The sequence below is a fragment of the Plecotus auritus genome (genome assembly GCF_963455305.1).
Source record: "Plecotus auritus genome assembly, chromosome: 1".
NCBI classification, from domain to species: Eukaryota; Metazoa; Chordata; class Mammalia; order Chiroptera; family Vespertilionidae; genus Plecotus; species Plecotus auritus.
The window spans coordinates 191063065-191078530 of record NC_137770.1 but is presented as its reverse complement, the minus strand read 5'-3'; the positions used below and the strand labels follow the sequence as shown (position 1 = coordinate 191078530).

Sequence of the window (15466 nt, the reverse complement as noted above, 5' to 3'; positions counted from 1 at the left end):
CATCCTCCTCACTTTCCATTTTGTAGCTGGGGACATTGAGGCTTAATGACTTGTCTAAGGCCATACAGCCAATTAGTGTCATTGGTGGAACTAGGATTCAGACTTAACTTCCACGAAGTTTAGAATGGAGCAGCGGAACACTTCTAATACCTGCCCTTTTTGCTGGCTGGGGTGAGGGAGCCAGAGATGGAAATTCCGCTACTATCTTCAGTAGCCTCTTCAAACTTATGTTCTTGACAATGAGGTAGTCATTAATTTCTGGTCCCTCAGAAAAAAATGGAGAACAACTGATTAACCTACTAATTCCACAGTCTTCTGTTCCTTAAGAAAACCCATGCCAAGTCCATCGCTTAAAGGAACTATTTTCATTAGCATTTTTGTTACTCTTCCCATTAGACTGACCCCTTTCTCTATATCCTTTTGAAAATGTGGCAACTCAATCTGAACCTAGAGCTTTAAGATTTGTTTGGGGAAATAAAATGACGTCCATGTGCTTTGCTTTTTAATGTATCCTACTTTGACTTTTTGTTTTTGCTTGTTATAAATTTTCAAAAAGAAGTACATATTTTCAATGTGTCAGTAATGACTTGGAGAAATTTGTATTATTGATTTACTTTTCTCCTTTCTTATTCTTACCATTCGTCAGCTCCTCTCTAATGACCAGGTGGTGGATACATGTCAAGAAAACTAATCACCTTCTAACAGGATTTGGAATAGAATTAAGGCGGATCTTGGGCCCTGCCTGTTCCAGCTTTAGCAGCCCAAGGTCCATGACTGTCCAGAGATTAGCTGGTTGGCAACTGCACCCCACGGTATCACAGGGGCTGGATTCTCTTTTGGGACCGCAGGCAGTGAATTTCGTGAGGTTTAGCACTCAAGCTTATCAGAGACAGAGCTTGGGTTTATGCCTGAAACTGGCCAACCATCCGGAGACACCCAGGGAGGCAAACACATCTCTTATTTTCCAGGTGATGACCCTGGCCTAGAATGCCTCCAAGTCAACGAGTCCATCCTGCCAGACAAGTTCCTGTTTCTCGACGCCTCTGGACCTCTGACACGCTGCCGTCAAGCCGATGCGGCGGGGGAGTCGTTTGAAGGGCTACTTCTGAGTGCTGTCAATAGCTGCCAGGCGTCTTCCCGTCTTAGCAGGAGTTCGGTGACAAGTCTACAAGTTCTCACCCCTCACTTCCCAGCGCAGGGCTCCTCCTCCTACATCTCTCTCTTCTCCTGCCCGCCCAGCTCGCACCTTTTCTCACTGCCCCCACCTGTGAGCGCGCAGAGACCGGGCGGAGCCTGGGGAGGCTCATGACGTCACTCCTCGGCGGGGAGGCGGGGCAGTGGGAACCGCAGTGCAGCACAGAGGGGCGGGGCGGGGCGGGGCCTGCGGCGCGTGACCTGGTGCGGGAGGCAGGAACCCGGGGAAAGGTGTAGGGGGACTGGGACCGGCCGAGTCCGGAGGTGGGGCGGGGAGTGGCCGGACCCAGGCTGCGGGCGTCCTGCGAAGCTCTAAATCGGGTCACGCTTCCTTTTCCCTCCCGCCCCTTCTCTTCCCACCTGGGCCTCTGCGTGGAGACGCGCACCTGGCAACCAGCGGCCGCGCTCCGCCGCGACTCCGCCTTCTCTGCTCGGGTCGGGCGCCCTGAGCCTGCCCCGCACGCCCCGAGCCAGTCCCCGGCGCCGCGCTCGCTGCAGGCGGCCTCGAGCGCTCGCTCGTTGATGCCGTTTTGGGGGTGACCTGGCGCGGTGGCCGCGCCTCCATGGTGGGGGCGTGTTAGTGACCGCGGCTCTGCTGGACGTTGAGTGCGGGGCTGTGGGGTGAAGGGAGGCCAGCCAGCGAGACCCTGCGCGCAGTTCGGGTTTTGTGGCGCAGGAGGCCGCCGCGGCCGCGCGAGAGCGGGAGATGTTGGAGCTGAGGCACCGGGGAGTGTGCCCCGGCCCTGGGGGAGCAGTGGCGCCGCCACCCCCCGAGGGAGTGGCGGCCGGCGGCGACCACGAAGCCGAGAGCACCAGTGACAAAGTAAGTGGAGCCGCGAGAGGCGCACACCCACGCCCGCCTGGGTCCTGGTTTGGGCGGGCCACTGGGAGCCGGGTGGGGCCCACGGAAGGCAGGATGGGCTGCCCGCTGCGGGCTGCCCGCTGCGCCTTCCCCTCGGCCTGGATTATTGCCTTCTTGCTAGGGTGGGGTCCGGAACCCCGGCCCCCAGTGGTGGTGCGTTTCCCAGGATGACCGTGGCCGCTGCTGGGTGATTCAACTTGACTACAATTTAGTTTCTTCCTATTCCAGTCACCGCCCTTCCCTGGGGTCCGGGGCCCATGCTAGAATCTGGACGGAACCTGCAGGCGCCCTAGTTTTCTCGTAGCCGCCACCTCACACCTCCTCTCGGTAGAGGAGCAAAGTTAGTGAGGACTAAACTTAAGACAAACACCTTCGGCTCTAACCTGTCATTGGATCCTGACGCTCAAGGCTTGGCTTCTCGTGCTCCCCCATCAGCACTTTCGGTTCCTCTGTCCTTTTACAGGGTAGTAGATTTTGGAGGTTTCAGAGTAACATACACGTGACACAATTGAATCCTTCTGTTTCCTTTGAGTCCACAGCAGGCAGTGTAGTTCTCCTACTAGTAGATTTCATGTGGCCTGATGGGCTGCTTCTTGAGGATTTTTAGCTCCCATTTCTATGGATTACCCTGCTTCACATTGAAGAATAAGTAGATGTAATACCACTATTTTATTTAACGGTAGAAAAAGAGTCAAAGTTTAGTTTATTCATAAATACAGTGGTGCAGGTAGGAATTTTTTTTTTTTTTGGGGGGGGGGGGGAGACAAACAAATGCGATGTTATTATCCTTTAGTCTGGTGGTTTAGGTAATCAGGCCAGAGAATAAATTGTTTTATAAAACCTTCTGTTAATAAAATCTCATTTTATTTCAGAAGCTCAAAACACAAACTTTTCCTAGAATCATTCTTTTTTGGAAGCAGGTGTTGCAGTTTGAATTACAGAGTGAAGTGTATTCGCCAAGGTCAAGGCAGTGGCCTTTGGAACTAGAACCTGTTTCCCGATTCCCTTTCCTCTGGGTTGTACTGTTACTGAGACTCACTGACAATTCTGATTTGGGGAGGGTTCCACCTGGAACCTGATGTTGATGAACTTGACGTAACCCAAGTTACAGAGCCCTGGTAAGAACATACCACATGATATCATGGAATGATTAATTCAACAGTGATTTCAGGAATGACGCTTTTGAATCAGTGAGATGACATCGCCTTTATTTTTTTTTCCTACCTTTGATAGTCCATAGAATCAAATGAGAGCCTGTCATAGAACATACATGTCAAGGAATTACACAAACTATAACAGTTGCCAGCTTCTGAAGGTTGATGTTGCAAAGCTAGAAACAGTGGGCCGTGAGAATAGTCTTTGTGAAAACTGCCTTGGAAACTAGACCAAAAATAGAATTAATTAGGTTGGGATTTGTTGTGCTTCAGCTCTGGCTAGAACCAAGGAAATACCAGCTCCCCCTGTGTGGACTTCCTTAACTAGGAGATGCTAACACGCTTTTAATAAGAGAAAACATGTTCAGGAAGCCATGCATAAAATAACTTCGGAATTAATTTAGTTTCTTAACACCCTAATACATTTGAAATGGCAACTATTTCTAGGGTTTGATTTGACTCATTAGAACTGATGTCTCTGTGACTAGGTTAACTTGCTGGGTATTTATTTATTTATTATTTATTTATTTATAAAAGCCACACTGTAGGTTTTCATTAACACAGACCCAGCTGTATTTTGTTTTCTGAGAGTGGACATTGCCATGTGTAACCTCCTAAGATTTCTTAGACAAGGATGAGCACTGGCACATTGTGTCTAGAACATTGCTATACCTTTAGCGTTCATCACAAGGAACTCTTGTCTTGGCAGGCTTTGAGACATTGAACTCTATCCTCTGTGCTTTCTTATCAGGGTGTATATTTGAATGGACCTGTATTTCCAGGTCAAGGGCTATTTTAAAATCAGTTTGCACATCGGAGGCTGGTTAATATTTGGACCATTTAAGCACTTTAAGTGCCTTCCCTGTTCAAGTTGCGTAAAGGCAAAACACTTGGGGAATTCATGAAAGCAGTGGAGGAGGTGTCTAATATTCTGCAATTATAGTACACTCCCATGCCATTTTGTAGTCTTTTTATAATGGTGTTATTAACATGACATTGTCATTGTTCAGGACCGGGAGACTTAAGCTGAGAGAGGCTCTGTGCTTAGGGGAATTAACAGATGAAAAGTGCTTCTTACCTGCAAGGGAATGTTTTCTATGTTAAATGCTGAATAAATATTTGAGAGATGACAAGACCACCCCTTCAAGGACTCCCGCCCCCCCTCCCCCAGGAGACTTATATGAGTTAGATTTACTAGAAGAATGATCAAGGTTCATAGACTCTACATGGAGACAGCAGGAAAAGCTTTTGAAAGGAGGTGAGGGTTGAGTTTGGAATTGAAAGGTGCCTGGGGACTCACCAGGTGGACAAGTGTTGGGGAAGGACATTCTAGGGCGAGGTAGGCAAAGGGCATGTGGAGCTGTTTCTTGAACCAGTATTCTTGGCCCAGGGCCCTGAAATTAGTTTGGTAATCCTGGAGCATATGCTGTGCATTCTTGGGAGGTGGGGTTTGGAGGTCGGGAGCTTGAGTCTTGTGGAGGTTAGGCTTTAGTCCATGGACCCTGGAAAGTGACTGAAAAGTGTTTACAAAGGCATTAGCGTATCACTCAGCAGCAGTGCAGCCGTGCAGCCGTCTGGAGAAAGTGTTGAAAGGGGAGAGGCCTGCCACGAAGAAACCAGAGAGTTGGGTATTGCAAGTGCTATAGATATGAAATGATGAGGGCTTGGAGTGAGTCTGGTAGGGGTGGGGGAATGGAGGTTGGGAGAGAGGATGCATGCAGATAGGACCTTGACTAGGGCAATCAAAGTAAGACTAATTAAAGAAGAGCCTGCCAGGAGACACAATCCACGCCTTAAGAGTCTTTTAGGAAAGAAGCAAAAATTATTGGGCAGTTTGGTAGGCAAGGGTGAGTTGGATTGGACAGGGTGTGTCATTCTCTAAAATTGAGAGGTGGTTTAAGGTGGTGGTGGAAACTGAGATGAAAGGTCAGATGTGGAGATGTCAACTTTTTTTTAAATTGATTTTTTAAGAGAGAGGGGAATTTAGAGAGAGAGAGAGAAACATCAATCTTTTGTCTCACTGAGAGAGAGAGAGAGAGAGAGAGAGAGAGAGAGCAAGAGAGAGAGAAACATTGATCTGTTGTCCCACTTATCTATGCATTCATTTATTCCTGTATGTGCTCTGACTGGGGATCAGACCCACAACCTTGGCTTATGGGGTCAACGCTCTAGAAATGTCAACTTTTGAGTGGGATAGTTGAAGACAGAGCCCTGGGAGGTGCCCATGTTTAGAGCAGGGTTGAAAATGTAGGGAAGGAACCAAGATTATGAGGTCCTCGGAGCAGGGGAGGAAGGTTGCGTAGAGGATGTCATCAATAGTATTTAAGAATGAGGGTGAGGCATAGAACACTGAGTTCAGCAAAGATCTTAGTAGAAGCCAGGTTCTAAGTTGAGGAATGTGAGAGGTGAAATACTGGTAGTTATTGTCAGGAAGTTTCAGCAAAGGGGAATGCAGAATAGTGGCTAAAAAGGACTGGAGGCCCTGACCGGTTTGGCTCAGTGAATAGAGCATCAGCCTGCGGACTGAGGGGTCCCAGGTTTGATTCCGGTCAAGGGCATGTACCTTGGTTGCGGGCACATTCCCCAGGAGATGTGCAGGAGGCAGCTGATCGATGTTTCTCTCTTATCGATGTTTCTAACTCTCTATCCCTCTCCCTTTCTCTCTGTAAAAAATCAATAAAAAATTTTTAAAAAATAAAAATAAATAAAAAGGACTGGAGGATCAAGTGAAAATTTCCTTTTTCATAGGAGGGAAGATAGGCATTTGTATGAAAGAAGTCAAGAGTGGTGAAGATGCTGACAAGGATGGGCAAGCCATAGAGAAAAGAAAGCAGACATGGTGTGGAGAATATAGATGATTGGGATATCCAAGGAAAGGAATGAAGGCATGGAGGGTGGATGCAGAAACATTTTGAAAAGCAGAAGATCAAAGTATTTGATGTTTTCAATTTTCTCAATAAAGTGAGGTCTCAGAACCATAGAGCTGCAAGGGATCTTAGAAACAGTGTAGCCCAACCCTATATGTTTAAAAATAATAAACTTGCTTTAGAATGTGGTGGTTATTGCCCAAGATGACTTACAGCAAGTGGCCAAGCTGGAACTAGAATGCATCTATCAGGGAGTGTTATTTAGGGAGTGTAATATGAAGTGACCAAGAGGCAACTAGTTCTTAACTCAGTAGCAGTAATAGTCGTAATAGTTGATGCTTGTAGTGATTTAGAGTTCATAGAGTATACTTTTACATCTTACTTTATTTGTTCCTCATAACAATTCTACATGTTAGGAATATCCCTCATTTAATAGCTGAAAATATGAAAAGCACTGGGAATGATTTTGGTCCGGAATTCCAGGTCAAGGATGCTAAAGGAATGATGGAGGTCAGTGAGGCTGGAATTGAAGTGACTGACCACAAGTTAGGGTGGACAGGGAAGAGGACTGAAGGCCAAATTGGGTCAGTGAAGCTCTGCATGGATTGAGAGGTCTGAGCAATTGCAAGGGAAGCTAACACCGGATTTATTGGACCAGTGTAAGGAGGTGCACATGGAAGTTGTGGCCAGTAAAGGGAAGCACACATTGGAACAGTGTCTCTGCTGTGCTTGTATGTGGGGTTACTGCTTTGATACAGATTTTGGTTTGTGAGGTTGAAGGTGAAGGAATCCAAAAGTCAGTTAATTTCTGCCCTTACCCATTTGAGATGTATGTAGTTTCTTTCATAAATACTCTAATATTTTTAATATAAATTTTTAATTTTTGGTGAACTTGTATTTCTATAAATTCTTAATTTTGGAACACTTCACTATGGGTCGTCTTGGTGTCACCTGTAAGTGTAATAAATATTTTCTATACACTTTTATATAAATCTAGGCCATTATACAATGCTAATATTTAGATCTAGACTTCTAGATATCGTTTTGGCTGATACTCCTGAACTGTTGATTGTTAGTGTTACCACCTAAATAACTTTCCATGATTATTTGGTCATTGCAGCATATTCATTTTATTATTTAACAATATGTTTTGAATGCTGGTTCTCCAAATATTGCCGACCGACCAGTTGATAAGACAAAGTTGAGTTTATGGCTTCGGCTGGTGAGGGAGAATACCTGGACAAGAGCTTTGGCAGAGTCTTGGAGGGAGAAGGGCAAGGTTGGATTTCCTTGAGAATTGGAATAAAATTCTTGAGTCTTTCAGTGCAGAGACTGGCTTAGGATTAGTTACGGATCACAATATAACAGTCTTGGATTAGTGGCAATAGCCAGGCCAGGATTTTGAGTCTTTGGAGGAAAGTTGTTGCTGCTTCCTATAGAGAGTAGGTTTGTCTTTCACAAGTTCTTGTGGATGAACCATGAGCTCCAGATCTAGACTCCAGGGATAGCAAAGTTATGCTAACAAGTCAGTCAAATTCTAAAGTCATGTTAATTTAGGCGGTAAGTTGTGTGAAGGTGGGTCGGTTCTTTCTCAGGTCTTTCAACTGTGCTTTATGTTATACTTGAGACTTCTAAAGAACATTCTGGTGTGTTACCATATGAGTTTTTACTTACTGTTTCTGATCTTAACTTTAAAACACTTTATTTTCTTAAAACTTTGAGAGATTTTACTGTAGGATGCCATTACCTATATCAAGCTTTGGATGCAATAAACTTTCTGATGAAAACAGTATTTTATGTCATAAATGTACTAGGGAAAATTGGGAAAACTTAAAGTGGTACTATTCTGGAAGGTTATCTCATAAAGAAAAATTATAAAATATATTTCTATAGTATGATTATTCTTTGTATTTATGTTTATAGTTATATTTTTTATGCACTTTTTAAAAACAGACTTTCACATGCTTTTTCATGGTTAGTACAGCTAAATATCAAGGTTCTATGTGTTTATTTTCCTTTAACTATTCTGTAGTTGGGGGTGTCTTTTAAAAGAAATGTATATTTTGCCTTGTTGGCGTGGCTCAGTGTTGAGCGTCAACCTATGAACCAGGAGGTCACAGTTTGATTCCTGATTGGGGCACATGCCTGGGTTGCGGGCTCAATCTCATCATTGATGTTTCTCTCCCTCTTTCCCTTCCTCTCTCTCTAAAATCAATAAAAATATATTTAAAAAAATAAAAAGAAAAGAAATGCATGTTTTAATTCAGGATAAAGAAAATAGGTCATTTAAAATTTACAGACATTCTTTGTGAGGCTTGACTTGGTTCTGTGCATTCAGTAAAGGTTTATTGAGTGCCTATTGTATTTGAAGTTCTGATTGAATGTCACCTTTTTCTTGTGGCTCTTTCTACATTTGAGAAAATGGGTGAGGCCAGGATTTATTTGTTGCTCAACAACTGCAAGGTGTTAAACAAAAAAATTCAGCTTTTTAAAAGAAGGAGTTTATTAGGCCATTGCTTGCAAAAATAGGAAGACTGGTCTTGAAGCATGTAGCCTAAACCAGCAGCAGCATGGCAGCATATCCATCCATGTCCATGGTCTGGGAGTTTGCAAGAATTGTTATGCATCACAAAGGGGGTAGGGAGAAAAAGGAGGTAATCTGACAGAATTTACATTAGCTGTAGGCAGAGGGATGGGAGAAGGTGAAGTGGGCAGGACCAAGTCTGGGATAGGCACAGGGTCTGCATGAAGAAGTGGCCGCTCCTGTGGATGGGCTGGGCAGCAGCCGGAGGCCGACAGGTAAACAAGTAGAGGCCCCTGGTTGCATGGTGCCTGGCTAAAATAATCCGTGGAAACAGCCACCTGGAATTTATTCTAAATTCTAGCAGATATGCAGGGATATGAGCAGTCTTATATCAGAGCTGGTCCACAGCTATTAACAAGCTAACTCTTCTGTCTCTATCTCTCCCTTTATGGTCGCTTTAATTTTAGTTTTGAACCTCTCAGAATTTTTTCCTTGTCGGTGGAGTAAAGATAATAAACTAATTTATAGTTTGTAAAATACATGTACATAATACCAATTTGAATCACTTTATAACAATTATGTAGACAAGGAAAATAGGTTTAGTTTACACCTGAGAAAAAGGTTTGAAAATTGTTGATATGAGTTGTTGTGAGTTTATTTGAGCCAAACTGATGACAATTGCCAGGAAGCAAAATCTCAGTGGATTGAGAAAATGCTCCGGAGACTGGCAGTTTTGCAGCTTATTTTTACATTAGAGTCAAAGGACAAGACATAAAGGGGTAACATGAAATCCATTAGTGATAGATTAGAGAGTGGGGAGAAAGCAAAGGTGAGGAAATCTCTGGGATTGGACACAAAATAAAAAAATAACCATACTTTTTTTTACATTGGTGGTGTAGTATAGTTAATTAACATGGTAACAATAACAGTGAGGGGGTTCTGTGGTCTCCTGCTCTGGTGGGAGATTGTGCGGGATGGGTCTGGGAAAAGGCAATTACCCTGACATTCTAAAGGTATCCTATATAATCCTATATAATAAAAGGGTAATATGCAAATCGACCAGATGGCAGAACGACTGGACGCACACTGGCCACGACGGGGCAGCCGCTCAATGCAGGAGCTGCCCCCTGGGGGTCAGTGCGCTCCCACAGTGGGAGGGCCGCTCAGCCACAAGCCAGGCTGATGGCTGGTGAGCTCAGCGGTGGTGGTGGGAGCCTCTCCTACCTCCACGGCAGCGCTACGGATGGCTGACTGCGGCTTAGGCCCGCTCGAGCAGGCCTAAGCCATCAGTCAGACATCTGGACTGCTAAAGGGTGCAGGCTGGGCTGAGGACCACCGCACACCCCCCCCCCCCCGTCCCAGTGCACAAATGTCATGCACCAGACCTCTAGTGTCAACATAAATGCAAAATGACAATAGACAGGTTCAGTTAAGGTAAGTTAGGTAAGTTGACCTTTGTCAGGGAAATACCGGCCTAGGACCTAACTACCTGCCATGACTCACGTTTAGTTAGGAAGTTTTCATTTCAGACTGTCCTCTGTGGTTATTGTAAGTTTCTGGGTTTGTAGGGCCCACCATGCAGGCCTCCCCTAAGCTTGTCAGATTTAAGTATGTGGCTCCTTTTTTGTCCGCAAAACCAAAGACTTCCTTTCCCAGGGTCACATAGTATTTAGAGCTGGGATTTACCCTAAAGTTTCTGACAAAAATGATATGTAGGAGGAAGTAGATAATGTGGTACTAAATTTATAAAATTAATTAAAATACTTAGGAATTGTTTTTAACAGTTACTATTTGTGTGATTTTTTAACTATTTTGGCCTTTCTGAATTTGGCTAGAAACTTTTAGGAGAAAACTTGTAATTCTGTGATTTCAGGCACTCAGATTTAAAACGAACAAAATTGTTTCTAGTATTCCCTTGCTTATTTTATGATTAGTTAGGAGAAGAAATCATTAATTTTTATTTTATAACTGCTCACATTTTGATTAATTTGGTTGGGAGATGTTTCAAAACCTATTAAATGAGAATGATGTCACACTTTGAAGGGACTACAGAAAAGCAGAGGAACTAATTTCATTAATGACCAATTGGACTGTTGATAATTCCTGAGGTATGCCAAGTTTAGTTATCTTTCTAAATGTTGACTTATTTTCTTATCCACAAGGAGAGGTCAAAGTTATTTTTCACATCATGTCTTTGAATGTTTAAGACTTTGTGAGAACTATCAAGATTTTAGCTCAGTGGTGGGCGGGAGCCGGGCGGTGAGCGGGTGTAGTACGACCGTGCCCGGTCGCCTGCGGCGTGGAGGTGGGGCTGGGAGACACGCACCCGCTGCTCCTTAAGTCCTAGTAGTTCCCAGTCTGAGGAAAGAGGCTTCCCTGAGGTGCAGTCCCCGTGCCTCCTCCCCTCCGTCCAGAGCGGCGCCTGGGGATGCCCCGCTCATCGTCCGGCAGCGGGGCGCCGCGGCGGCTGCGCGCGTGCACGGACTGCGACAGCTCCGCCCGCCGGAATCGTCCGGGTGACATTGAGGTTTCCCCGGCTGCCGCCTCCACGCTCGCCAACCTACGGTGGGCAGGCCGAGGCCGCTGAAGATTAGTTCTTTTTCGTTTAAGATTTGTTTTCCAAGTAAGAGTTTTCCATGCCTGCCTTTCTCCTGAAAAGTTTTCGTCTAGAGAAGGAGGCACTAACTAGTTCAGTCATATTAATATGTAAAGAAAGCACTCAGGAAGGTAACCCAGAGAGAGAAACCCAGATGGCGGCATAGGTAAACACCTAAACTGCTGCCTTGCACAACAGTTTCAAAACTACAATTAAAAGACAAAACGGACACCATCCAGAACCACAGGAAGGCTGGCTGAGTGGAAATTCTACAACGACAAGGCAAGAGAAAAGCACACTGAGACTCACAGGAGCTGAGGAAGGCAGAGGTACGGGGGCGTGTGCAGAGAGAGGGAGGCGCGTGCGGAGAGGACTGGCAACTGAATACTCGGCGGGCTTTCTCAATCGGGAGGGAGACAAAAGCTTCCAACTGCTCTGAACTCCAGTACCGGGCGAGACTCTGGGGACCCAGACTTATACCGGGGAAAAACTGGACTGTCTGGCAGCGGACGAAACTCGAGGGTGGCTTTCTCTCAGAGGTGCTTGCAGTGATTACCAAGGGACCCTGAGACACAGGGGCCTCTCAGGGCAGGGCTGACGGGAAGCCATTGCTGTCTGCGCCACCCTGAGATCCCGCCCCACGAAGCCATTGTTGTTTGCTCCGCCCTGAGACTCCGCCCTATCCAAGCTGAGTGCAGAGGCTTTTGCATATGAATAGCCTGATCCTTTGAATTTCTAATCTTACCTAACAAACTGCAGCTGAGTCAGTGAGACCCAGAACATCCAAAAGAAGGCCCAAGGCCCTGCAGCAGCTTGCATTGCTTCACATCTGGGCCTCATCTGGGCACCTCCAAAACCCAAACAAAGAAGAGGATCTGCAGATCTCTCCGTAGCTCCTGCTGGGTGGCCTCAGACAGAGGCTAAATTAGCACCTCCTTGGAGATCCAAGAGCCAGTGTACCCAGGGGTCAGAGTGGGACCATCCAGATTACAACACCTCAGATCCATAAGGGACACACTCTTGTCTCATAAGGGTGTCTCCAGCACAGAAGTTCTCCCATTGTAGACACAGCAGATACTCACAGCCAATTAGCCTGGAGGTCAATTTCTCCCAGTGATACCAACAACAATCAAGGCTTAACTACAACAAGACTGTGCACACAGCCCACAAAGGGGTGCACCAAGAGTGTCCACCTCAGGTAACTGGGGAGGCTGAGCCACTGGGCCCTATAGGACACCTAGCACACAAAGCCACTCTATCAACACAGGGAAGCAGCCAAAATGCGGAGACAAAGAAACAGGTCACAAATGAAAGAAATGGAGGAAAGCAAACAACTGGATATAGAGTTCAAAACCACGCATATAAGGTTTTTCAAGAATTTTCTAGAAAAGGCCGATAAATTTAGTGAGACCCTCGAGGATATGAAAAAGGACCAACTAGAAATTAAGCATACACTGACTGAAATAAAAAATAATATACAGAGATCCAATAGCAGTCTAGAGGATCGCAAGAATCAAGTCAAAGATCTGAAATACAAAGAAATAAAAAACACCCAACCGGAAAAGCAAAAAGAAGTAAGAATCCAAAAATTTGAAGATAGTGTAAGGAGCCTCTGGGACAACCTCAAGCATACCAACATCTGAATTATGGGGGTGCCAGAAGAAGAGAGAGAGCAAGATACCGAAAACCTATTTGAAGAAATAATGACAGAAAACTTCTCCCACCTGGTGAAAGAAATAGACTTACAAGTCCAGGAAGCGCACAGAACCCCAAACAAAAGGAATCCAAAGAGGACCACACCAAGACACATCATAATTAAAATGCCAAGAGCAAAAGACAAAGAGAGAATATTAAAAGCAGCAAGAGAAAAACAGTTAGTTACCTATAAGGGAGCACCCATATGATTGTCAGCTGATTTCTCAACAGAAACTATGCAGGCCAGATGGGAGTGGCAAGAAATATTCAAAGTGATGAATAGCAAGAACCTACAACCAAGATTACCCAGCAAAGCTATCATTCAGAATTGAAGGGCAGATAAAGAGCTTCACAGATAAGAAAAAGCTAAAGGAGTTCATCACCACCAAACCAGTATTATATGAAATGCTGAAAAGTATTCTTTAAGAAGAGGAAAAAGAAGAAAAAGGTAAAGATAAAAATTATGAACAACAAATACATATCTATCAACAAGTGAATCTAAAAATCAAGTCAATAAAAAATCTGATGAACAGAATAAACTGGTGAATATAATAGAATCAGGGGCATACAAAGGGAGTGGACTGACAATTCTCGAGTGGGGGGTGCGGGAAGATACTGGACAAAAATCGTACACCTATGGATGAGGACAGTGGGGGGGTTAAGGACAGAGGGTGGGGTGGGAACTGGGTAGAGGGGATCTATGGGGAGAAAAAAGAGGAACAATTGTAATCTGAACAATAAAGATTTTGTTTAAAAAATAATAAAAATTAAAAAATAAAAAAGCACTCAGCCCTGCCTGTATGGCTCCTTGGTTGAGCATTGACCTGTGAACGAGGAGGTCACGTTTTGATTCTGGATCAGAGCATGTGCCCAGGTTGCAGGCTTGAAGGGGGGCATGCAGGGGGTAGCCGGTCGGTGATTCTCTCTCATCGTTGATGTGTCTGTTTCTTTCTTCCTCTCCCTTCCTCTCGGAAAGCAATAAAAAAAAAAGTATACACATACATATATATACTAGTTTATATATTTTTAAAAAGCACTAAAAGAGCTTAAGCTACCATTACGTCATTACATCTCTCTTAAGCTAGGGAAAAAAAGAGTAAAGACCAATGTTGGCAAGTACAGAAATGTTGTAAATGACATTATCAGTGTTATTCCAGCCTTGTTTTTCAATCTTTCTTCTTATGCTGTAATACCATATACCATATCATTAGTCTTTTTAGAGAGCATTATGACAATAAAAATTATACTACTTTGAGAAATGTATAAGAAACAACAACTTCAATTCAAAGGAATAAAGAATTTTATATAAAGGTACTTATAGTCTCCTTCATAATAAAACTCTGAAAAACCTAAATCATAACCATGATCTTATGAAAATGATGGAATGTATACAAGATTATATACTTCTTTGTGAACACTTAATTTTTTCCAACAACATTCATTCACATTTCTCATTTACACTTAAAAAAAAAAAGTTGTTGAATTTTACAGAGGAAGGGAGAGGGATGGGGAGTTAGAAACATCGATGAGAGAGAGACATCGGTCGGCTGCTTCCTGCATGCCTCCCACTTGGGATGTGCCCGCAACCAGGGTACATGTCTTTGACCGGAATCGAACCTGGGACCTTTCAGTCTACAGGCCGACGCTCCATCCACTGAGCCAAACCAGTTAGGGCTGTGGTCGGCAAACTGCAGCTCGCGAGCCACATGGGGCTCTTTGGCCCCTTGAGTGTGGCTCTTCCACAAAATACCACGGCCTGGGCAAGTCTATTTTGAAGAAGTGGCGTTAGAAGTTGTTTAAGTTTAAAAAAATTGGCTCTCAAAAGAAATTTCAATCGTTGTACTGTTGATATTTGGCTCTGTTGACTAATGAGTTTGCCGACCACTGGAACTGTTAGGGCTACACTACCTTTTAAAAATCATTCCTTTTTTGTATATCAGGCCTTCTGGGATCACTTAACTTAGTGGTTCTCAACCTTTCTAATGATGTAACCCTTTTTTTTTTTTTTAATATATATTTTATTGATTTTTTACAGAGAGGAAGAGAGAGGGATAGAAAGTTAGAAACATCGATGAGAGAGAGACATCGATCAGCTGCCTTCTGCACGCCCCCTACTGGGGATGTGCCCGCAACCCAGGTACATGCCCTTGACCGGAATCGAACCTGGGACCCTTTAGTCCGCAGGCCGACGCTCTATCCACTGAGCCAAACCAGTTAGGGCTAATGATGTAACCCTTTAATACAGTTCCTCATGTTGTGGTGACCCTCAGCCATAAAATTATTTTCGTTGCTACTTCATAACTGTAATTTTGCTCTTCAGCAGCGGTTCTCAACCTGTGGGTCGAGACCCACAGGTTGAGAACTGCTAGCGGGTTGCCTAAGACCATTGGAAAACACAGATATTTACATTACGATTCATAACAGTAGCAAAATTACAGTTATGAAGTAGCAACGAAAATAATTTTATGGTTGGGGGTCACCACAACATGAGGAACTGTATTAAAGGGTCGTGGCATTAGAACGGTTGAGAACCACTGACTTCTACATTTAGTGTAGGCTTTAGAATTTCCTTTA

At 44.4% G+C, this 15466-nt stretch overlaps 1 protein-coding gene across 1 annotated transcript in view; it reads left to right on the top strand.

Annotated features, from left to right (window-relative positions):
- The first annotated feature begins 1376 nt into the window (after window positions 1–1376).
- The window catches only part of CDS1 (CDP-diacylglycerol synthase 1), a 67696-nt gene continuing 53606 nt past the window's right edge, over window positions 1377–15466 (top strand). Inside the window, exon 1 of the mRNA XM_080648551.1 lies at window positions 1377–2017. Within this exon, the coding sequence (XP_080504677.1) occupies window positions 1901–2017 (117 nt within the window). The 5' untranslated portion in view covers window positions 1377–1900. The remainder of the gene's footprint in view (window positions 2018–15466) is intronic.